Below are 25474 nucleotides of genomic sequence, written 5' to 3' on the forward strand. Positions count from 1 at the left end.
GGAATGGAAGAGCCCGGGACAGCTGCGGGAGGGGGGGACGTTGCGGCTGGTCGCTTGGGCCTTCTGTTGGAATGGAAGAGCCCGGGACAGCTGCGGGAGGGGGGGACGTTCCGGCTGGTCACTTGGGCCTTCTGTTGGAATGGAAGAGCCCGGGACAGCTGCGGGAGGGGGGGATGTTCCGGCTGGTCGCTTGGGCCTTCTGTTGGAATGGAAGAGCCCGGGACAGCTGCGGGAGGGGGGGACGTTGCGGCTGGTCGCTTGGGCCTTCTGTTGGAATGGAAGAGCCCGGGACAGCTGCGGGAGGGGGGGACGTTGCAGCTGGTCGCTTGGGCCTTCCATTGGGATGGAAGAGCCCGGACGAGCCGTGGGAGGGGGGGAAATACCGGCTGGTCGCTTGGCCCTTCCGTTGGGATGGAAGAGCCCGGGTGAGCCACGGGAAGGGGAGGACATTCCGGCTGGTCACTTGGGCCTTCCGTTGGGATAGGAGAGCCCAGGCGAACTGCGGGAGGGGGGGACGTTACGGCTGGTTACTTGGGCCTTCCGTTGGAATGGGAGAGCCCGGATTAGCTGCGGAAGGGGGGGGGGGCGTTCTGGCTGGTCGCTTGGGCCTTCTGTTGGAATGGAAGTGCCCGGGCGAGCCGCGGGAGGGGGGAGACGTTCCGTCTGGTGGCTTGGGAGTTCCGTTGGGATAGAAGAGCCGTGGGAGGGGGGGGTGGACGTTCCGGCTGGTCGCTTGGGCCTTTTTGTTGGGATCGAAGAGCTCAGGCGAGATATGGGAGGGGGAAAGTTTCTGAAGGAAGAGCCCAGGCGAGATATGGGAGGGGGAATGTTTCAGGTGGTTGCTCTGGCCTTCCGTTGGGATGGGAGAGCCCGGGCGAGCTGCGGGAGGGGGGAATGTTCCAGCTGGTCGCTCAGGCCTTCCGTTGGGATGGGAGAGCCCAGGCGAGCTGTGGGAGGGTGGGATGTTCCAGCTGGTCGCTCAGGCCTTCAGTTGGGATGGGAGAGCCCAGGGGAGCTGTGGGAGGGGGGGATGTTCCGACTGGTTGCCTATGGTAACGATCGAGTGGCTGCTTAGCCAGGAAGTGGTTGGAAAAAAAAAAGAGACTTTACAATCGCTTTAAGACATGTTATCCTTATGATATTCAACCATAGTGTCACGCATTCAATAAAAATGTGTTAACTCCTCATTAAAACCTAATTTCTCAATCATAATGGAATCATGCCATTTGGAACATTGGTTTTTCAATACCTGCCAATGAATTTTAACTAAGTGATGTCTCAAACTCATAAAAGTGCCTTGCAAGAAGCAAATCCTTTTTTGAGAGGTATTCTTCAAGGACTGGATACTGTCCAAGAAGAGACATGCCATAAGTACATATCGTGCTTTCATTGCATTTGATGGTAATCTGACCTTTGGTGATGTCTGGACGCAGAGAAACAGGAGGCTATTTATTACACTAAATACCTTTGTGATCTTGCCTGCGTTAGACAGACATGCAAGAGTTCACATCCAGATTAAATGGATATAGTGATCTTGTGTGTATTAATGTCCTCCCCAGAGAGAATGCAGTCTAAATCTGTTAAGAATGATTCTCAGGAAAAAAATGTGTCTTTAGCAAGACATGTTTATGTGTTCAGATATCATGTTGGTGAAATGAATTGTCAGGTATTGTGAAAGGAGGCTACAGCAAAAAGAGTGCATCCTGCTCATGGATCTTATTGAGATGTGTGGATTTCTATAGACTCTTCTTCTGGATCTGTATTGTTGACGCTGGTTATATAGGATGCTGGTTTATTGTTTTGATTTTTATGGTGTCAGTCTTTATATATATATATATATATATATATATATATATATATATATATATATATATATATATATATATATATATATATATATATATATATATATATATAATTTTTTTACCTTTTTGTTTTTGTTATTTTCATTTTTTTATTATTTTTTTACAATGATATTTTTATTATTTTTTACCTTTTTGTGTTTTCATTTTTTTATTATTTTTTTTACAATGATATTTTTATTATTTTTTACCTCTTTGTGTTTATTTTCATTTTTTTTATTATTTTTTTGCAATGATATTTTTATTATTTTTTACCTTTTTGTGTTTATTTTCATTTTTTTTATTATTTTTTTACAATGATATTTTTATTATTTTTTACCTTTTTGTGTTTATTTTCATTTTTTTTATTATTTTTTTTCAATTATATTTTTATTATTTTTTACTTTTTTTTTGTTATTTATTTATTTTTTAGCAGCCCTGTTGGGGAGCTTTGGTGAAATAACAGACCTCTAATGTGTCACTTTTGAGAGCGCGAAATGACATACCCCTCATGCCGCGTACACACCATCACTTTATGTGATGAAAAAAAACGACACTTTCTGTGAAGTAAAAAATGACGTTTTTGAAACTTCAATTTTCAAAGACGAAGTTGCCTACACACCATCGTTTTTCTCACAATGATCTTGCAAAGTGAGGTTACGTTCCACCACGTTTTTCCATTGAAGCTTGCTTCATAAGTAGCTTCTGGGCATGCGTGGATGAAAAAACATCTTAGAAAACGACGTTTTTTGCTACACACGGTCAATTTCTGTGAAGTAAAAAGTGCACTTTTGAAAAACGACACATAAAATTGAAGCATGCTTCAATTTTTTTTTGGTCGTTTTTTACAAGACATAAAACAACGTTTTCCCCCACACACAGTCAATTAAAGTGACGTTTTTAAAAACGTCATTTTTTTTCATCACATAAAGTGATGGTGTGTACGCGGCATCAGTCTCTATAGTCTCATACACACGATATGGTTTTGGTAAATCTGAAGACAAAAATCTGCAGGAAATCTAATAGTGTGTAGCCTCGTACACACAAACGGATTATCCGACGGGAATTGTGTGATGACGGGCTGTTGGCGAAAAATCCGACCGTTTGTATGCTTCATTGGACAATTGTTGTAAACAGTTTTCTATACTTCAGTTATAAATGAGCACAGTGAGTGATCGGTACCGATGTTGCATAATAGGTGAGGTTGAAAAAAGACACAAGTCCAACCTATGTGTGTCATTATTACATTGTATATCCCTGTATGGTGTGGTCGTTCAGGTGCTTAGCTAATAGTTTCTTGAAACTATCGATGCTCCCTGCTGAGACCACTGCCTGTGGAAGGGATTTCCACATCCTTGCCGCTCTTACAGTACAGTACACCCCCCCCCCCCCCCCGGGTTTCAGCTGCTTTAATGAAATCAGCATTGATAGGTGCTTGTAACTCTCCCACACACGATCACTGCTGACTTTCCCCGCATCCTCCTCCAGCCCCCCTCCGTTCTGCTGCTGTCCCCCTCCATGCTGCTCTCACCCTCTGTGTCCCCCTCTCTTCTCTGTGTCCCCCTCTCTTCTCTGTGTCCCCCTCTCTTCTCCGTGTCCCCCTCTCTTCTCCGTGTCCCCCTCTCTTCTCCGTGTCCCCCTCTCTTCTCCGTGTCCCCCTCTCTTCTCCGTGTCCCCCTCTCTTCTCCGTGTCCCCCTCTCTTCTCCGTGTCCCCCTCTCTTCTCCGTGTCCCCCTCTCTTCTCCGTGTCCCCCTCTCTTCTCCGTGTCCCCCTCTCTTCTCCGTGTCCCCCTCTCTTCTCCGTGTCCCCCTCTCTTCTCCGTGTCCCCCTCTCTTCTCCGACGTAAAAAATTCGAACCTCGCGGCGGAAACGGCAGCCATACTTTAACATTGTTATTCCACCTCATAGGTGGAATAACTTTAGGCCGCCTAAGGCCTTACGGAAACGACGTAATTCGACTGCGGCAGGCTGGCGTACATTCGGGAATCGGCGTACAAGCTCATTTACATAATCTACGCCGGCCGCAATGGAAGCGCCACCTAGCGGCCATCCGAAAAATTGTAAGCTAAGATAGAACCGCGCAAGCCGTCCTATCTTAGCTTTGTTTAAGCGTATCTCTGTTTGAGCATACGCTTAAACATACGGCGGCGTAGATTCGGAGTTAGGTCGGTTTATCTACTGATAAGCCGGCCTAACTCTTTGTGAATCTACCTATATGATCTGTAATTTCCTCTAGGTCAGTCCCCTCCCCCTTCAGTTAGAACACTAATTAGGGAACACAATTAACCCCTTGATTGCCCCCTAGTGCTAACCCCTTCCCTGTCAGTGACATTTTACAGTAATCAGTGCATTTTTATAGCACTGATCGCTGTATAAATGACAAAGGTCCCAAAAATGTCAAAAGTGTCCGATGTGTCCGCCATAATGTCGCAGTCCCGATAAAAATCGCGCGATTACTAGTAAAAAAATTAATAATAATAAAAATGCTATAAAAATATCCCCTATTTTGTAGACGCAATAACTTTTGCTCAAACCAATCAATATACGCCTATTGCGATTTCTATTACCAAAAATATGTAGAATACATATCGACCTAAACCAGTGAAGCAGGAATATCAAAGACGTATTTCTGGACAGCCGCACTCCTGAACAAGAGTTGCCCTTATTAAAATAGGAACAGCACTACAAGTCACAGCAATCGAACCTCGGACAGCTGTGACTTGTAGTGCCGTTCCTATTTTAATAAGGGCAACTATTGTCCAGGAGTGCCGCTGTCCAGAAATACGTCTTTGTAAGGGTTCTTTCACACGGAGCGGATCCGTATTGATCCGCCCCGTGTGTGTCCGTCTGCTCAGCGGGGATCATCCGTAAATCCCAGCTGAGCTGTCGGCGGACAGGACGGTCCCCGCACACTGTGCAGAGACCGCCCTGTCTTTCCTCCGCTCTCCCCTATGGGGAATCGGATGAAGACGGACCGTGGGTCCGTATTCATCCGATCCGTTCCGCCAGACGGAAAAATAGGGTTTTCTTCCATCTGAAAAAGCGAATCTTTGCGGAGGCAGATCTTTACGGACGTTAGCGGATGCTCATCCGCTAACGTCCACAATCCCATAGGGATGCATTGTGAGTCCGTAAACGGACTTGTAAAAAACGTACCGTTCGCCCGCCCGTGTGAAAGGGCCCTTATTCCTGCCTTGCTGATTGCATTGCCTGCACCTGGGATCTCTGTGGGGTGAATTATTGCCTAGGTCTCTAGAGCGGCCATCTCTCCTTCCTCGGCCTAGCCCTAAACTGAGAAAAAATTAACTTTTTGAAAAAAAAATGGGGATATTTATTATAGCAAAAAGTACAAAATATTGTGGTTTTTTTCGTCATTGTAGGTCTTTTTTTGTTTTGTTCATAGCGCAAAAAATAAAAACTGCAGAGGTGATCAAATACCACCAAAAGAAAGCTCTATTTGTGGGGAAAAAAATATGTCAATTTTGTTTGGGTATGACGTTGCACGACCACGCAATTGTCAGTTAAAGCGGCACAGTGCCGAATTGCAAAAAAATGGCTTGATCATTGGGCAACCAAATCCTCCGGGGCTGAAGTGGTTAAGACCAAGTTGTAAAGTTGGCTTCCTGGTTCTTAAAAGCTGTCCCGTCTCTAACATAAAATAGAAAATTCATACGCTATTAGAAAACTTTAATACCTGGCCGTATCATTTAACATGTAAGAAAGGAAACCTCACACTATAAATTCCCATATTTTTCTCCCACTCTGTCTATTGGGAAGTTAATATTTTCTGCTTTTTTGGTTGAGTACCATATATACTCAAGTATAAGCCGAGTTTTCAGCCCATTTTTTTGTGCTGAAAATGCCCCCCTCGGCTTATACTCGAGTCACCTTTTTGCGCCTGATCGCCCGGACTTTGGGGACCCGGTACCGGCCGGCCGTAGGTCCCCTGGACCCCAAACTTGGCACACATGTAGCCCCTCTTCCTCTAGAAGTGTGCAAAGTTTGTTGACTGGGAGACCTACGGCCGGGGAGCACCGATTTTTCAAAGCTGGGCACCCCTTCCATAGACTCCCAGTTATACGGCGGCAGGTCGGCTCTGCTGGGCGAGGGCACGTAGCTATACGTCACCTCGCCCAGCAGCCAATAGGGGCGCTCGCCCCCGACTCCCGTGTGCGTGCCCGGCGGGTGCGATCGCCGCTGGCCACACGCGATCGCACACAGCTCCCGGTCCTGTCAGGGAGAGAAATGCTGATCTTCTGTTCATACAATGTATGAACAGAAGATCAGTCATTTCCCCATGTCAGTCCACCCCCCCCCTACAGTTAGAACACACCCAGGGAACATACTTAACCCCTTCCCTGCCCCCTAGTGTTAACCCCTTCCCTGGCAGTGGCATTTTTATAGTAATTGAATGCATTTTTATAGCACTGATCGCTATAAAAATGCCAATGGTCCCAAAAATGTGTCAAAGTGTCCACCATAATGTCGCAGTACCGAAAAAAAATCACCGATCGCCGCCATTACTAGTAAAAAAAAAAAATATTAATAAAAATGCCATAAAAATACCCCCTATTTTGTAAACGCTATAACTTTTGCGCAAACCAATCAATAAACGCTTATTGCGATTTTTTTTTTCTTTTTACGAAAAATATGTAGAAGAATACGTATCGGCCTAAACTGAGGAAAAAAAATGTTTTTTTTTATATATTTTTGGGGGATATTTATTAGTTATTATTAAAAAGTAAAAAATATTCATTTTTTTTTCAAAAATGTCGCTCTATTTTTGTTTATAGCGCCTATTTTGTAAACGCTATAAATTTTGCGCAAAACATTTTTTTATATATATTTTTTGGGGGATATTCATTATAGCAAAAAGTTAAAATATATTGATTTTTTTTTCAAAATTGTCGCTCTATTTTTGTTTATAGCGCAAAAACTAAAAACCGCAGAGGTCATCAAATACCACCAAAAGAAAGCTCTCTTCGTGGGAAAAAAAGGACGCCAATTTTGTTTTGGAGACACGTCGCGCGACCGCGCAATTGTCAGTTAAAGCGACGCAGTGCTGAATTTCGTAAAAAGTGCTCTGGTCTTTGACCAGCAATATGGTCCGGGGGTTAAGTGGTTAAACGGCAGTCTAGTCATGGGCACAGTGAGGCATGGGCACAGTCAGTGAGGCATGCAGATGGACACCCTAGGCTTATACTCGAGTCAATACATTTTCCCGTTTTTTTATGGTAAAATTAGGTGCCTTGGCTTATATTCGGGTTGTCTTCTACTCGAGTATATACGGTACTTATTGTTTCTTTATCACATTATGGAACAATTTATTCTAATATGCAAATAAATCTTAATGTAAAAACTTAAATACAGCAGAAAGTGTCTCTCTCTGTCTTCCTGGAAAGCGCACCAGATCTCTGCTCTGAAGGAGTTAAACAATTGCTGTCTGAAGCACTCAGTCATCCACCAGGCTGGGAAATGCCAAGGTCTTTTTGACATCTGCTCTCCGATTGATACTGCAGGCTTTGCGGGTAACAGCTGAAAAAGCCCCACAGGTGCCATATAAAGAGGTGACCATGTTGTCATATTTCATTGCGGCATCCTTCTGCAACACCATAATTACCTAATTAGGTTGTTAATTAGGAAATTAGCATTTTGCCGTATTGATAGAAGGCGGCATGCAAGCTGGGCGCGTTTGTCTACTTTAATTTAGGATTTGTGTGTCTATCATACTTGCGTTCTAACTTGAGCCATGGGAAAGGAGACACAATGTGGACTGGATCATGAATGAGTTATGTGATCTTCCTGTTTACTGGCTTTAGGATGATTGATTAAATATATATTTCTCTTTTTATTGTTATTGTTTTTCTTTTTTTTTTGTGGGCCTTTCACAAATTCTAAAAGCTGTAAGGGAAAAATGAAAACCTTCCGATTTTTTGAGAAATTTGGATATTTCATTTTTGCGTACGTTCGATTTTTCACCATTTTGCAAAAGGGCGCAATGTAAAAATGACAAAGATTTGTTATTTATTAAAGTGATACTAAAGCTTTGTTTAAAGTGGAGGTTCACCCTATAAAAAAAATCTAACACTACATCCAGCCCAGTTGTGCATATAAAATGACACTGACCTTTTTTTTTTCTTATCCGAAGATAGCGTTTAGCCGTGGAATTCACCGCGGCTTCCGGGTAGGGAATCCCGCGGGAGTGGGCGTTCCTATTGACATGCCAATTGATTGACATGCTAAACGACGGCGCACACAGCGCATCACGACTTCCCGAAGGAAGCTCGGGTCGGCTCGGCTCTATTCGGCGCCTGCGCACCGGCGCCGAATAGAGCCAACCCGAGCTTCTTTTGGGAAGTCGTGACGCGCTGTGTGCGCCGTCGTTTAGCATGTCAATCATTTGGCATGTCAATAGGAACGCCTACTCCCGCGGGATTCCCTACCCGGAAGCCAGGTTGAATTCTAAGGCTAAACGCTATCTACGACGAAAAAAAAAAAAAAAAAAAGGTCAGTGTCATTTTATTTGCAGAACTGGGCTGGATGTAGTGTTAGACATTTTTTATAGGGTGAACCCCCACTTTAAGACCCGGACCTTTAGGCAGCTAAAGGACCCGACCAGTTTTTGCGATTCGGCACTGCGTCGCTTTAACAGACAATTGCGCGGTCGTGCGACGTGGCTCCCAAACAAAATTGGCGTCCTTTTTTCCCCACAAATAGAGCTTTCTTTTGGTGGTATTTGATCACCTCTGCGGTTTTTATTTTTTGCGCTATAAGCAAAAATAGAGCGACAATTTTGAAAAAAATTCTATATTTTTAACTTTTTGCTATAATAAATATCCCCCAAAAACATATATAATTTTTTTTTTTACCTCAGTTTAGGCCGATACGTATTCTTCTACCTATTTTTGGTAAAAAAAAATCGCAATAAGCGTTTATCGATTGGTTTGCGCAAAATTTATAGCGTTTACAAAATAGGGGATAGTTTTCATGCATTTTTATTAATTATTTTTTTTACTACTAATAGCGGCGATCAGCGATTTTTTTTCGTGACTGCGACATTATGGCGGACACTTCAGACAATTTTGACACATTTTTGGGACCATTGTAATTTTCACAGCAAAAAATGCATTGTTTATTGTGATAATGACTATTGCAGTTTAGGAGTTAACCACAAGGGGGCGCTGATGGGGTTATGTATGATCTCATCTGTGTTTCTAACTGTAAGGGGGTGTGGCTGTAGGTGTGACGTCATCGGTCACCGAGCTTCGGACCGGGTCGCGTGCATGCGACCCCACGGCTGGGCTTAAAGGGCAACGTACAGGTACGTTGATGTGCCCAGCCGTGCCATTCTGCCGACGTATATCGGCCTGAAGGGGTCCTTAAGTGGTTAAAAAATAATTAAAAAATACAACAAACGTGTCATACTTGCCTCCACTGTGCAGCTCGTTTTGCACAGAGTGGCCCTCGGCGACTCCTCCCTGCATTAGATAACACTGTAGGAGAAGAGCTCTCCCGAGGGGGTTACCTTGCAGGTACGCTCCTGAGTCATACACGCGGCGTCCATAGATGCTGCGTGTATGCGTGTATGACTCGGCCCCGCACCCTGTCATTAGATTTGATTGACAGCAGCGGGAGCCAATGGCAGCGCTGCTATCAATCTTATCAAAGCCGGGACTCCATGGAGAGAAGGACGGCAGGGACGCGCCAAGGAGATAAAGGGGCTCAGGTAAGTAAAGCTGGGGGGCTGGGGGGCCGGACACTGCAAGGTGTTTTTTCACCTAATGCATAGGATGCATTAACCACTTGCTTACTGGGCACTTAAACCCCCCTCCTGCCCAGACCAATTTTCGCGCTCTCACTCTTTAAATGACAATTGCGCCGTACAACACTGTACCCAAATGTAATTTTTATCATTTTTTCCCCACAAATAGAGCTTTTTCTTGGTGGTATTTGATCACCTCTGCGGTTTTTTATTTTTTGTTAAAAAAAATTAAAATACTAAAATGTTTTATATTTTGTTATAAAATTTTGCAAATGGGTAATTTTTCTCCTTCATTGATGTACACTGATGGGGCTGCATTGATGGGCACTGATAAGGCGGCACTGAGAGGTGACACTGATGGGTGGCACTGAAGGGCATTGATAGGTGGCACTGGTGGGCACTGAGAAGTAGTGGTGCAACGGATCATCATTGATCCTTGATCCGAACCGAAGATATTGATCCGAACCGCACTCTTGATCCGCGGATTGATTTCTGAAAAAAAAATTGTGTGCATGTTCAGTTCACACACAGCATGATCATGGCGAGCGGAGGAATGGGAGGAGCTTGAACGCCCTGCGTCATTTAAACCCCCTGTATGGAAGCATTTTGGCTTCCCTGTCAAATATGATAAAGGAAAGAGGTTAGTGGATAAAACCGTGAAGGTGTGTAGGCACTGTGGCACGAGAAAGCCATATGACAGTGGAAACACATCAAGCATGGCTACGCATTTGAAGCGACATCACCCTGGTGTTTCACTGACAGGAGTGACAACGAAAGCGAAAACGAATTTGGTTGTGCTGGTGACTGATTGGCACAGTGATGGACACTGAGTGGCATTGTGGTGGGCACTGATTTGCACTTTATTGGGCACTGACAGGAGGTTATGATGGGGCACTGACTGGCAGTTACTGGGCACTGATTGGCAGCTGATGGGTACATTTGATGGGGGGCTGTGCTGATAATCAATGTGTTGATTATTCTATGTATGTCTTTACACTGGTCTGTCAGGCTTTCACTGTGGTGTTAAAAATCCTGCTTGCTGCATTTTTGGTCAGTTAAAAAAAACACACTTCCCAGTTCAAATGCATTGAAAACACAGCAAGAACGTATCATTGACGCACCCATGTTACGTTTTTCATGCAGTTTGAGTCACACGACCTATGAAAAACACCTCATAAGCACAGTAGGAGTACTGTGAGCGACAAGGGTGTGGAATTTCCTTCCACAGGCGGTGGTCTCAGCGGGGAGCATCGAACGTTTCAAAAAACGATTAGATGGGCACCTGAATGACCACAACATACATGGATATACAATGTAATACTGACATATAATCACACACATAGGTTGGACTTGTGTCTTTTTCAAGCTCACCTACTATGTAACTATATAGCAGTAACATTGTGGTAAAATTGGCATAAAATCCCAGCAACATCGCCACAAGTTGGCGGTAGAATCGCGTGAGTTTTCGGTGCCATTATCTGTACATTTTTCCTCTTATTGGCCAAATGCCGATAACACCATAACCCGCCCAAAATGTTTCGGTGGAGGAAATTTCAGTGCATTTCTAGTGTACAGAGCCGTATTCCGCAGTGGACCGCGAATCTTCCCATCCTGATCCCAAAAAGAAATCGAGTAGGGCTGCACACTGCTCAGTCATTCACAGGAAGCCAATGTTTTCTGAATGAATACAAATAGGTAGATTCAGGTAGAGTTAGGCCGACTTATCAGTAGATAAGTCGACCTAACTCAGAATCTACGCCGACCTATGTTTAAGCGTATGCTCAAACAGAGATACGCTTAAACATATCTAAGATACGACGGCTTGCGCCATCCTATCTTAGATTGCAATTTTTCGGATGGCCGCTAGATGGCGCTTCCATTGCGGTCGGCGTAGAATATGTAAATGAGTTTGTACGCCGATTCACGAACGTACGCCCGGCCGCCGCAGTCGATTTACGCCGTTTCCGTAAGGCCTTAGGCGGCCTAAAGTTATTCCACCTATTAGGTGGAATAACAATGTTAAAGTATGGCCGCCGTTCCCGCCGCGAGGTTCGAATTTTTTACGTCGTTTACGTAAGTCGTCCGAATCGGGAGTTATGTCGTTTACGTCCACGTCAAAATCTATATGCCCATACGGCGTACTTAGCCGCAATGCGCACTGGGAAATGTAGGCGCCCGGCGCATGCGCAGTAGCCAAAAAACGTCAAAAACGTGAGGTCAAGCCTCATTACCATTAAACACACCCCCTCCAACCCATTTGAATTAGGCGCCCTTACGCCCGCCGTGTTTACACTACGCCACCCTAAGTAAGGAGGTAAGTGCTTTGAGAATCATGTACTTGCCTCTCTTACTTAAGGCGGCGTAGTGTAAACACGCTAGGCTACGCCGTCTTAAAATTGCGCTCCCGTATTTGAATCTACCCAAAAGTATCCTTTGATTGGCTGACATGGAGAGGTGGGTAGATGGCATAACAGTATGGTTTTAAAACCCCAGGACTGTTGCAACAGTCTGTGTGGATGGTGAAACTGTGCCACCCATGGAAGTGGGTGCAGCAGGGACCCTGGGGGTGTAGGGTGTTCACCTATTCATTATTTTCTAAGAAGGTCAATTAACCCTTTAAACGATCTGTATATTTTCCATGTACAGCCTGTTTACAGCTTCTGCAGTTCTATGTGAATTGTGTAAAGCTCACCTTGTAAGGATTTGAAAATGATTTTCTGTGGGGCCAGCTACTCTTAGGGCCCATTCACATCCACTACATTGCGATAAATGTGTGGGTCACCACAACGCGCAGTAAAGCACCATTTACACATTTTATGGCACCTTAGTGCAGAGCCAGAAGACATCTGTGCTGTAACGATGTGCGTTGTGATGTGCTTCAGGAACATTCAGCAAGACCTGTTTTTTCATGCGTTGAGGTTCATTGTTACCCATTAATTTTGAATGGCCTACCTAACGCAGTGTGCTGCATTACGAGATGAGAAAGGGGAAAAAAGAAATGCGGGGCTCCCTCTGTACCCACATGTACATAAATGTACAGCGACTTTTAGACGGTCAGAAACATGCCAACTTTCCTTTTGATTACACGTATGGCGCCCTGTAAAGAGCGATCTAAGTTGGATTACTACTCAGTGTTCGACAGGCAGTGAGGAGGTAATATGCCTCCTCACCCCCTGTTTTAATTACTAAAAGCTCACGCCACTATGCCAGCGGTTTGCCCGCATTCAGGTGAATGGTTTGCAGTGACAGGTTGCAGGGAGATAATAATTTTTAGAAAGTGATGCAGCAGGTGTCCACCCCTATCCGCTGCCTTTGCAGCTTAAAGTGGAGGTCCACCCTAAAAAAAAAAAAAAAAAAAAAAAGAATACACCAAAATCCTGCAAAAAAAATGAAAAAACATTTTTTTACTTACCCGAAATGGCGGTTGCTATGCGGAACTTCCTAATCTGGCTCTTCCCATACTGCGGCAGGTCTTCTTCCTCGTCCTCTCCGCACTGTCTTCTGGGGGAAGGGGCGTACTGCTTTCTGTGAACTGTGTGTATCCCAGAAAGCAGCCGCCCATTCACAAAAGTGCCGCGAGACTCGTGCATGCGCAGTAGGAAATGGGCAGTGAAGCCGCAAGGCTCCACTGCCTGTTTCCCTCAGTAAGGATGGTGGCGCCGGGAGCTGCCAGAATCAAGTGATCGGCCTCGGGGGACCGACAATCACGGGTGCCTAGGACAGGTAAGTGTCCTTATTAAAAGTCAGCAGCTACAGTCTTTGTAGCTGCTGACTTAAAAAAAAAAAAAAATAATTGTGGGTGGAACCCCCGCTTTAAGACCCCTTTCACACTGGGGCCAAAGCTGCATTAGCGCTAAAGCGCCGCTCACTTTAGCTGCGCATTTCAGCCGCTAGCGGGCCACTTTTAACCCCAAAGAAGGTCTAAATAACGCCTGAAAACTGCCTCCCATTCATTTTGGTGTGTCTTTTCACACTGGGGCGGTGCGCTTGTGGAATGCTAGGAAAGGTTTGGGAGCGCTGTATTTAGAGCGCCCAAAACAACCCTGTCCATTGAAATGAATAGGAAAAAAAGGGGGGAAGAACTTTGCCAAATTAACACAAATTAAATTGGGTATGAATTGATAAATGATTATGCAAGCAAATAGTCCATGTGAAGAACCAGTCCTCTTTAAATTGGCACCACAGTGACTCCACACAAAGACAAAGTGCCCAATCACCATAACATAGACCTGCTTACCAAATGGCAAGCATAAAGGGCGTTTGGCTATAACCCAGCCACAGCCTTTAGCTTGCAATGCAGACCACTGGAACACACAGTGTGACGAAACGCGTTTGAGAGGGCACGTATTGACGTCACCATGTCGTTTTAGAGGAGGAGGGGCTCCTGTATTTGTCGGCCGCAATTGTTTGTATATGCGATCTTTTATCTAATAACATGCAAGTGCAATACAATTTTTTAATAAACTATATGAGACTGTATCACACTATAGTCAGCTTTCTTTCCCTTTGAGTATATCTCTCAATCACAGTCTGCTTCTTGTGGGCCTTTAGCTTGCAATGTTGACCACTGAAACACACAGGAAGCAGACTGGATGGCTAAAAATCCCCCTAGGCGTCTCATAAAGTATGTATTCGTGATTCAGAGATATGCTCAAATGGAAAGAAAGCTGACCATAGCATGATACAGTCTCATATAGTTTATTAAAAAATAGTACTGCACTTACATGTTATTGGATAAAAGATCACATATACAAACAATGCCGGCCGGCAAATACAGGAGCCCATTCTCCTCTAAAACGTCAATACGTGCCCTCCCAGACGTGTTTCGTCACAAGTAACGCCTAGGGGGATTTTTAGCCATCCAGTCTGCATTATGTGTGTTCCAGTGGTCAGCATTGCAATATAAAGGCCGTGGCGTGGTTATAACCAAACGCCCTTCATGCTTGGCATTCGGTAAGCAGGTCTATATTACAGTGGTTGGGCACTTGTGTGGAATCACTGTGGTGCCAATTTAAAGAGGACTGGTTCTTCACATGGACTATTTGCTTGCATAATTTATCAATTCATACCCAATTTAATTTGTGTTAATGTGGCGCAGTTCTTTCCCCCTTTTTTTTAAAATGTATGTGTGTATCCCACATTGAGCTGCTGCCTTTTGTTGGTTTGGTTTGTATATTTTCACTAGTCTAGTGCGGTTTCTCCCTTTTTTTAGTATACATTAAAATGAATAGGTAGCGCTTCTGAAGTGCCAGAAAAGCACTTCGGAAGCGCCGTAACGCAGGAGTTTTTAACCCCATCTTTGGGCCAAAAAGCGCCGCTTAAACCAGGGCTGTGGAGTCGGTAGATAAATGTTTCGACTCCTAAATGTTCCGACAATCTAAATTTAGTTGGAGTCGGAATTGGAGTTGGTGCATTGTTTGCTGACTCCGACTCCAGGTACGCAAAATTTCCTCCGACTCCACAGCCCTGGCTTAAACAGCGATAAAGTGCCTATAAAACGAGAAGCGTTTTTTTTGTTTTTTTTTAAGTGTATTTTGTGCGTGTACTCGAGAGAGGAGCCGGACTGCAGGAGTTGGGAGTAGGCAGGCCTCCCCCAGAGGCAATCTGCCACCTTTCTCCATGCCCCGGGTGGCAATGGCAGGTGTGTGAGGGGGTCCTCCCACACAGCCCACCCTACCTGCTCCGCTTTGAAGCCCAACAGGGCAGAGGGACTCCCTATAAGGGAGTGAGAGGATTTGCCCGCTCAACCAGCCCCGTTAGTCCTTCGCCTCTCTTTTTTTAGAGACCGCGTGGTCAAAGTGCGTGCATGTTAACCCAATTTCGAGTGCGTGTAAGTGTGGTGGTTTTTGTGGGAGGGGGGTGGGCGTACTAAGCGCAGGCTTACCTCGCATAGCACACCCACCGGGAGCCGGGCTGAGACCACCAAACTCAATTCACATGTAGCCGAGACCGGGATCCGAACCCCTAGCTGCAGAGGTGAATGGCTTTTCAGCGCAGTGCCAATCGCGTTGAGCCACCGCAGCTCCGTCACAAGCGTTTTAGCGCGAACGCGGCTTAGCGTGAAAGAACCCTTGCAGTACTGTACCAAAATGTTCCTGTTATCAGAAAATCCTTATCTGTTAATTAAACTAGTAATAATAAATGATGTAATAGTTAATTTTCTCTCCTCTGTTTTGTTTGGCAGGACGCGGTTCTCTATGAAGGGCTGGATTTTCCTGTGATAAGCCCATGTAGCTCAGGAGAAGAGAATGGCTTTTCTGGACAATCCCTTGATTATCTTGGCACATATCCGGCAGTCCCATGTGACCAGCGATGACACTGGCATGTGTGAGATGGTTCTCATTGACCATGATGTAGACATAGAAAAACTGTACCCATCGTCTGTCTCTGGGGAGAACCTCTCGCAGCCGCAAGGAAATGGAGAAACTCAAGGCTACATTTATTCTCAGTCCGTCGATATTACGTCTAGCTGGGATTTTGGCATAAGAAGAAGATCAAACACAGGTAGGAACTAGACTGTTAATTTTGGAGTGAATAATTCACTGTAATAAATGTTTTTGTTCTTTACCAGTAGATTACTGGCGTACTTGGTATGCCCACTTAGAGGCTGTTCCTGCTGAGCCCATGTGTGGAGCTGTTGGGATCTGCTGTCAGTTTGAAGTATTGGTTTATGTATCACAGCTGCTTGTAGAATCCGTTCCGATGCTTGTTAAAATGGAAATAAATGTTGATACATTGTAGCTAGTTGTGGCTCTGTAGGCGACTGACTCCAAAATATCTGAGTTTTTTTTATGCACGAGTTGCTGAAGAAACACTAAAAGCATAAAAAAAAAAAAAACACAAAGGCTTACTATTATTCTAGAGTGTCCTTTGTGCTTCTGGATGTCTTGGGAGCTTCATCTTAAGACCCCCTCCCTATCTCTGCCACCATAATCTTCTGGTGTAGCAGAGATAAAAGAACTAAGGGAGCTCTGACAGGCACTCGTCAAGATTGCCCTACTATGCCCGCTCTTTCCGCCCAGCTCTGCCATTCATAGAATCTTATGTAGTTACATAATTGGTAAGGTTGAATAAAGACATCAGTCCATCCAAAGTATTAGCAAAAAAGTCGGTGCTACTACCCATACACCACATAGAGAGCAGAGCTCCCGGGTGCTCGATCCACAGTCGCTGGCTGAGTAGGGTAATGAAGAAAAAATTATAGTCGTTGGTCTTTAAAAATGTTTAGTTTTTATAAGCCACAGTGAACAAACGCAAGTAAAAACGCGTTTCAGCCTATAAGGCCTTAGTCATAACCATATGGATGTGACTAAGGACTTAGGCCTCGTACACACGATAGGATAGCCGGAGGACAACGGTCTGAAGGACCGTTGTCATCGGTTAACTGATGAAGCTAACTGATGGTCCGTCGCGCCTACACACCATAGGTTAAATAAACGATCGTGTCAGAACGCGGTGACGTAAAACACAACGATGTGCTGAAAAAAACAAAGTTCAATGCTTCCAAGCATGCGTCGACTTGATTCTGAGCATGTGCAGGTTTTTAACCGATGCTTTTGCATACTAACGATCGGTTTTGACCTATCGGTTAGGCGTCCATCGGTTACATTTTAAAGCAAGTTCCTATTTTTTTAACTGAAGGTTAAATAACCTATGGGGCCCACACACGATCGGTTTTGACCAATGAAAACAGTCCTCTGGCTATCCTATCGTGTGTACAAGGCCTTATAGGCTGAAGTGCATCAACTATTTTTACTTGCGTTTGTTTTTATTGACAAGCCACAGTGAACAAACGCAAGTAAAAACAGTTGATGCGTTTCAGCCTATAAGGCCTTAGTCATAACCACCTTGGATATGACTAAGGAATGCATCAAGTGTTTTTACTTGCGTTTGTTCACTGTGGCTTGTCAACAACGATTTTTTAAAGCGGTTGTAAACCGCATAAACTTTTTTTTTTTCCCCCCAAACCTGCAATGCAAAAGGCATAATAGGCTAGTATGCACCGCATACTAGCCTATTATGAAATACTTACCTCGGAACGAGGTGTGTACCACTTACCTGGTCCACGCCGAGCAGGATGTCATCTTGCTCCGGCGTGTCTTCCGGGTATCGCCGCTCCAGCGCTGTGATTGGCTGGAGCGGCGATGACGTCACTCCCGCGCGTGCGCGAGGGAGATTTAAAATCGGCAGGGTCCGGCGATGCCGGCGATTGTTTGAATGGTGTGCCCTGTCCTTTCATAGTCACCAGGACTCTCCTACCTTACAATTGCCCCAGCTTAGAACAGAGATGTCCTGATTTTTTATTTCACTTGGTCTTTTGGAGAGGTACCCAAAGAGTCTCTTATGCTTTCCAATCTCATGGCTATAATTTAACAACAGAGAAAGAAACCAGGATGGATTGGCTGTTTTCGGTCCACATTTTCTTTGTGTACTCGTATGTGAGGTTCTCTGGTGGTTGTGTGCGCCTTTGTGAATCAACAATGAGACTTCTGTACTTTAAATAGGTCACTGATGGAAATGTATATGTACAACAGGACATAATGACACCTTAGGCTAGGTTCACACTTGTGTGGGTGGTTGCCACTTTGGGGCTGCATCTGCAACCACCCACAGACAAAAATGCACTGCGGATTAGGAGATGTGTGTGGGTGCCATTAATCCAAATGCCACCCCACACGCACTGGAAACCGCATTGCACTTGCAGTTTCTGTGCTGGCCACGCTTTCAGAAAAGGTGCAGGGATCCTTTTAGCTATCTGTAAGGGGGATTTTTCTTGAGCTTTATGCTAATGTACTATGAACTGGAAATCTAGTCATTATTTGCAGGGGTTCCCCAAGTCCAGCAGGTTGTTTCAAGGATTCCTCTATGTTAAAAAGGTTGATAAAGGCTGGTCTGGGCCCTCACGGGCTTACCATGCATTATTAAACTGCAGCCACAGTTAAAGGGGTTGTGAAAAAACATCCGATGCTTACAAGCCCCCCGGTTTACTTACCTGAGCCCTCGAAAGTCCTGCGTCACTTGCCCCTGTCTTCAGGCTGGTTCTCGCTGCTGTCAATCTAATCCAATCTAATCAATGACGCGGCGCTCGAGGGGGGGGGGGGTTGTGGCCGAGTGATACAGTCAGCGGCTGTGGCCGCCGGCTGTATCACGGGAGTATGCCCGCAAGCTAACCCCCTTGGGAGAGAGCTTCCCATGAAGGGGGTTAGCGCTTGCAGGGAGGAGCCGAGACAGCCGTCTAGGGATTCCAGAAGACCAGCATCGGGCCCATCTGTGCAAAACGAGCTGCACAGTGGAGGTAAGTATGACATGTTTGTTATTTAAAAAAAATATATGTGGAGGGATGAGTGCGGTTAGACTGTGGAGGGATGAGTGCGGGTCTTTGGGGAGGAATCTGAGGTCTATACAGACCCCCATATCTGTTTTGAGATAAAGGGACTGAAGAAGTCAATTTTCTCTGCAGCACTTTACTTGAATAATGAATCTGTATAGAGATTTCTCATTCATTCATAAAATGACAGTTTGATACGTAGTAAAGCCCATGGTAGGAGTGATTGCTGCCTATATCCACTGTACTACGGGGGGGCTTGGTAAGCACATGTGTACCAAGCCCCCCCCCCCCCCCCAAGCACCAACTTCTCTCTCACCTGCACTGTTTCTCCAGCAGCGCTCCCCAACAGATCGGTGCAGGGAGAAGCTGCAGGCGGCGGGAGGGAAGGAGGGATGCCGCTTGGACCAGGGATTGTTTGGTGGTGTGGGGGCATCACAGGGGACGATCTGAGTGATGGGAGGGGGGAGACACATCTGGATCTCCCCAATCCCCATGCAGCACATGAAGTTGGCAGGAAAGGGAAGGGAAGGGAAGAGGAGGGAGGCAGGCTAATGTTGGTAGCTGTGGGGATAAGGCGTGTGTGTGTGTGTTGAGGGGGGGGGGTAATCAGTGCTGGGGGTGAAGGAGATAGGAAAGAAGAGTGGGGGCGGGCAGTTTTAGGTGGAAAGGAGAAGTGAGAGGTGGAGAAGCAAGGGGCGGGGAAGTGATGTCATTAGTGGGGGGGCGGTAACATTAGGGGTTAATAACTGATCAGCGGGCTGTAATCTGCTGATCAAAGTTATAGAATTGTTCAGCAGAGTCTGCTAATGAACAATTCTGATATAAGCTTAAGGTCATTGAAGGGACCATAAGCTTATAGGAGAGGGAGAAATGAGGTCCGTACAGCGTATGGACTTGGCCACCTGCATGCACTTTTTAGGTCCGTACAGTGTACGGACCTGGCACTGAAAGGGAAAAAAATAACAAAAGCAAACAAATGCAGATTGGTAAGATATACAGTATGTTACATTTTTGTTTTTGGGTTTAAAGCTGCTTTAATCTTTCATTTCCAGAATGCCAGAAGCTGGTTCTGGTATAGAAAGACTTTGCTGTTCTAACATTTTAGGCTATAAAGCGCACTGTTGTAGCGTCTCCTAATGGAAGCGTAGCCTGAGTCTTATTAACACAACTCTGATAATCTCCGCCGCGTTCCTTGCTTACAGTCTGTCAAATGTTAATAGAACATGATTTATGCCCTGTTTTGCATAGATTCACAGAGATAAATATACCAAAAGAATGGATGCTAATTAGTTTAGTACGGCTTAGGTAGGAATGTTGTGCATACAAAATCTTTTAGGAAAGCATTACCTAGTTAATCATTTCAAAATTTGGTGGCATTCTGGCACAGTGGCTGCTCTGAAAAAAATGGCACGGGCACATGAAACCTGAAAGAAAAAAAATGTTGTTTTTTTTTGCCAGTATTTTATTTATTTATTTTTATTTAAAGTCCATTTTATATTAATTCCAAGAGGAAGTCATTTCTATGCTCTTTTTAACCCTTTCATGCCTATGCCTATGTATGACATTTGGTGTTTACAAGTTAAAATCCATATTTTTGGCTAGAAAATTACTTAGAACCCCCAAACATTATATATATATATATTTTTAACAGAGAATCTAGAGAATAAAATGGCGATTGTTGCAATATTTTATGTCATACGCTATTTGTGCGGCGGTGTTTTAAACACAACTTTTGGGGAAAAATTTACTTTCATGAATTTTAAAAAAATTAAAAAGTAAAATTAGCCCAATTTTTTTGCATAATGTGAAAGATGATGTTATGCCGAGTAAATAGATACCAAGCATGACACGCTTTATAATTGCACGCATTCGTGGAATGGCGACAAACTACGGTAACTAAAAATCTCCATAGGCGACGCTTTAATCTTTTTTTACGGTTACCATGTTAGAGTTACAGAGTAGGCCTAGTGCTATAATTATTGCTCTCGCTCTTACGATCGCGGCGATACCTCACATGTGTTATTTGAACACCGTTTTCATATGCGGGCGCGACTTCCGTATGCGCTTTCTTTGCTGCGCAAGCTCGCGGGGAGGGGGGCGCTTTAAAAATTTTTTTTTTGTTTTCTTATTTATTTATTTATTTATTTTTTCTAATATTAAATTTTTTTTTTTTTTTTTTACATTTTGATCACTTTTATTGCTGTCACAAGGAATGTAAACATCCCTTGTGACAGCAATAGGTGGTGACAGGTACTCTTTATGGAGGGATCGGGGGTCTAAAAGACCCCCGAGCCCTCCTTTGCACTTCAAAGTATTCAGATCGCCGAAAACGGCGATTCTGAATACTGTGTACTTTTTTAAATCCGGCGCCATTGGCATCTGAGAAACCCGGAAGTGACGTCATGACGCCGCTTCCGTGGTTTCAATGCGGACACTGAATCAAAGCCGTTTACGGCTTTGTTTCAGAGCTCGCCGAGACGCTGGAGGCGCCGGATCGTGGATCGGGTCTCCCGGTGGGACGGGAGGCCCGGTCAGAGCGGCGAGAGGCGGCGGGAGGGGGGGATGTCCCCTCCCGCTCCTCCGGCATAACAACCGAGCGGCTTTTAGCCGCATCGGTTGTTATGTTTGGAAAGCCGATCGCCCGCTCTAAACAACGGTACCGGGATGATGCCTGCGGCTGCAGGCATCATCCCGGTATAACCCCTGAAAGCCGAGGACGCATATATGCGATCCGTCGGCGTGAAAGGGTTAAATAGTATGCAGTATGACCTTTTAGGGTATGTTCAACTTTGTACATTTTTTTCTTCTTTTCCAGCTCCCCTATGCACCAATATAGCATTTATGTACTTTTTTTGCAAACATATCAAAGCTTTCCATTAACCACTTGCTTACTGGGCACATATACCCCCTCCTGCCCAGGTGAAATTTCAGCTTCCGGCACTGCGTTGCTTTAACTGACAATTGCGCGGTCGTGCGACGTGGCTCCCAAACTAAATTGATGTCCTTTTTTCCCACAAGTAGAGCTTTCTTTTGGTGGTATTTGATAACCTCTGCGGTTTTTATTTTTTGCGCTATAAACAAAAAAGAACGACAATTTTGAAAAAAAATACAATATTTTTTACTTGTTGCTATAATAAATATCCCAATTTTTTTTAAAAAAAAAAACATTTTTTTTTCAGTCTAGGCCGATACGTATTCTTCTACATATTTTTGGGAGAAAAAAAAAATCGCGATAAGCGACTAGTTTACGCAAAAGTTTTAGCACCTACAAAATAGGGGACAGAATTATTATTTTTTATTGTTTTTTTTTTTTACTAGTAATGGCGGTGATCGGCGATTTTTATTGGGACTGCGACGTTATGGCGGACACATCGGACATTTTTGGCACCATTCACATTTATACTGCGATCAGTGCTATAAAAATGCACTAATTACTGTATAAATGTGACTGGCAGGGAAGGGGTTAACACTAGGGGGTGAGGAAGGGGTTAAATGTATTCCCTATATAGTGTTCTAACTGTGGGGGAAGGGGGGTGACTGGGGGAGGTGACCGATCTGTGTCCCTATGTACAAGAGACACAGATCGGTCTCTCTCCCTGACAGGACGCTGTCTCTGTGAGAGCCGGCAATGAGAAATGATCTCATATGTTTACATATGAGATCATCTCTCATTGGCCGCACAGATCGCCTACCAAACAGCCACTCCGATTGGCCGTTCACAGCGATCTGTGATTGGCTGTGTCCAAGGGACACGGCCAGCACAGAGTTTCCCCGCTGCGCGCTCGGGAGCGCGCGCTGGGAACAAGGAAAGGGGCAGACGTCAATTGACGTCCTGTTGGATTTTCAGGTCCACGCTGTAGCCGTCATTCGGCTATAGCACGGGCCTCAGGTGGTTAAATTTACAGTCATTTCCATTTCTTGTCCTAATCCATGTTTCCAGACATTTCCATTTGTAATGTCTTTCTTCCTGATCAGACTTTAGGTCATGACACAGGAAGGAGTTGACCAGCTGACCTCTTTAGCACACACCCTGCATCATCCACCCTCCCATTCCCAGGTGCATGTTTTGTAGATGAAATGTAATAAATCAGTGATCACCTTTCTCACAAAATATTCAATCAGATTGCATAGTGTATGGCCATGTTTATACATTTAAAATGACTAGTTGCGCTTTCTGTGACATTAATTGTTAACAGCACACAAAACACAGAAGCGAACACACATTTTGCCATGTGAAAAAACGATTAAAGACATGCTGGTAAGTTAATTGGTTCCCGTCTAATTTGGCCCTAGTATATATGTACTAGCACGTCGGGATCCTACGGGGTAAATGACCGCGCTATATCAAAATGCAAAGCCCAGGACGTCATATGACATACTGCTGGTGGGAAGTGGTTAAAGGTTTATAGTTTCAATTCTTTCAGTGCCAGTAGACTTGCTGCCCCCTCAGAATAATGGGTATCCTTATATACTGCAAAACAACAAGGGAAGGGTGGCACCGGCCTAGTGCATTACCATAAGACCCCTTTCACACTGAAGTGGTTTGCAGGTGCTATTGCGCTAAAAATAGCACCTGAAAACCGACCCTAAACAGCCACTGCTGTGTCTCCAGTGTGAAAGGCCCGAGGGCTTTCACACTGGAGCGGTGCGCTAGCAGAATGGTAAAATGAGTCCTGCTTGCCGCATCTTTGGCGTGGTGAAGGAGCGGTGTGTATACCACTCTTCCACCTCTCCTGGCCATTGAAATCAATGGAACACCGCGGCTATACCGCCTGCAATGTGCCTCTGCAGAGGCGGTTTTTAACCCTTTTTCCAGCTAAAAATAGCGGCGCTTTACTGCCGACTCACCTCCCTTCCCAGTGTGAAAGGGGCCTTAAGGATAAAAAGCAAGCCATTGTTATACTCACAAACGCATAGAATAAGTATGCATGTCATAACAAGTGAAGGGAATCACCTCCAGGTCTGGTGTAGTCAACCAGAAGACCAGACAGTGTCCGTAATGACTGACGTGTTTCAAGGGAGAACACTTTTCATCAGAGCCCAGAGCCTTCATCAGGGGCGCTGATGAAGAGGGTTCTCCCTTGAAACGTGTCAGCCATTATGGACGTTCTCCCTTGAAACGTGTCAGCCATTATGGACGTTCTCCCTTGAAACGTGTCAGCCATTATGTCTAGTCTTCCCGTAATACTGACTGACTACTGGAGGCCTGAAGGCGATTTTCCCTCAATTGTTATGACATGCATACTTATGCTATGCGTTTGTGAGTATAACACTTACACTGCTTTTTATCCTTTACTAAACATGGATTCTGGTACTGCGCTAGATCGGTGCGCCCTTGTCTTGTTGTTTACCACTTTAAAAGTGGACACTGGACAGTGCAGTCTCCAGTTTTTTTGGAGAAGGAAGCAGGGGAGTGCCTTGCCATCCTTGGCAGTGGGGCTGTGTGTTTCTATTAATGCACATAGTGTGGGGAGAGAAAAAACTAGTGTGTGTGTATGCAAGAGAAAGGAGCCACCCTTAAACCAGAAACCTGGGGTGAGGATCCTGGCACCAGATTCAACTAAAACAAAGCCAGTGATTTCAAAATAAAGAAGCTGCGTCCTCAGTAAGTGATTAAATCAGCTGCTGAAAGTGCTTAAAAACGGAGGGCCAGATTCACATAGGTTAGCGGATCTTTAGATCCGCGTAACCTAGGTGATTTAAGATCCGCCACCGCAAGTTTTTGAGGCAAGTGGGTAATTCACAAAACACTTACCTCAAAACTTGCGGCGGCGTATCGTAAATCCCCCGGCGGAATTCAAATTCCGCGGCTAGGGGGAGTGTACTATTCAAATCAGGCGCGTTCCCGCGCCGATGGAATAGCGCATGCGCCGTCCGGAAATTTTCCCAGCGGGCATTGCTCCAAATGACGTCGCAAGGACGTCATTGGTTTCAACGTTTACGTAAATTACGTCCATCCGTATGCGCGAACGACTTACGCAAACAACGTAAAAAATTCCAATTTCGTCGCGGGAATCACGGCCATACTTAACATTGGCTGCGCCTCATAGAAGCAGGGGTAAATATACACCGGAAAAAGACGAAGGCAAACGACATAAAAAAAAAGCGCCGGTCGTTCGTTTCGGAATCGGCGTATCTCCTCATTTGCATAATCGTCGCGTAAATAGCGAAACGCCACCTAGCGGCCGGCCTGGAATTGCAGCCTAAGATCCGACGGTGTAACACAATTACACCTGTCGGATCTTAGGCATATCTATGCGTAACTGATTCTATGAATCAGGCACATAGATACGACCGGCCTAACTCAGAGATACGATGGCGTATCAGGAGATACACCGTCGTATCTCTCTCTGAATCTGGCCCGGAGTGTTTACTATCCCTTTAATTGAAGTGTGCACAGTAAAAATAAAGGAAATTTGTCGGCACGTTTCACAGACATTTTCCATAGTCAATCAATTCATTTCATAGTTTTCTGTCAGCCTAGATACCTGTGAACATTTACTGGCCTTTCACATTGAGCGGCGGGCCGCTACAGTGCTAAA

General features: G+C 44.9%; 1 protein-coding gene across 1 annotated transcript in view; it reads left to right on the forward strand.

Moving 5' to 3' along the window:
• MAPKAP1 (MAPK associated protein 1) overlaps positions 1–25474 on the forward strand; it is a 322753-nt gene that overhangs the window by 15028 nt on the left and 282251 nt on the right. The window contains exon 2 of the mRNA XM_040323013.1: positions 15789–16108. Coding sequence (XP_040178947.1) covers positions 15853–16108 — 256 coding nt within the window. The 5' untranslated portion in view covers positions 15789–15852. The remainder of the gene's footprint in view (positions 1–15788; positions 16109–25474) is intronic.

This window comes from Rana temporaria, chromosome 9 (genome assembly GCF_905171775.1).
Source record: "Rana temporaria chromosome 9, aRanTem1.1, whole genome shotgun sequence".
Lineage (NCBI taxonomy): Eukaryota > Metazoa > Chordata > Amphibia > Anura > Ranidae > Rana > Rana temporaria.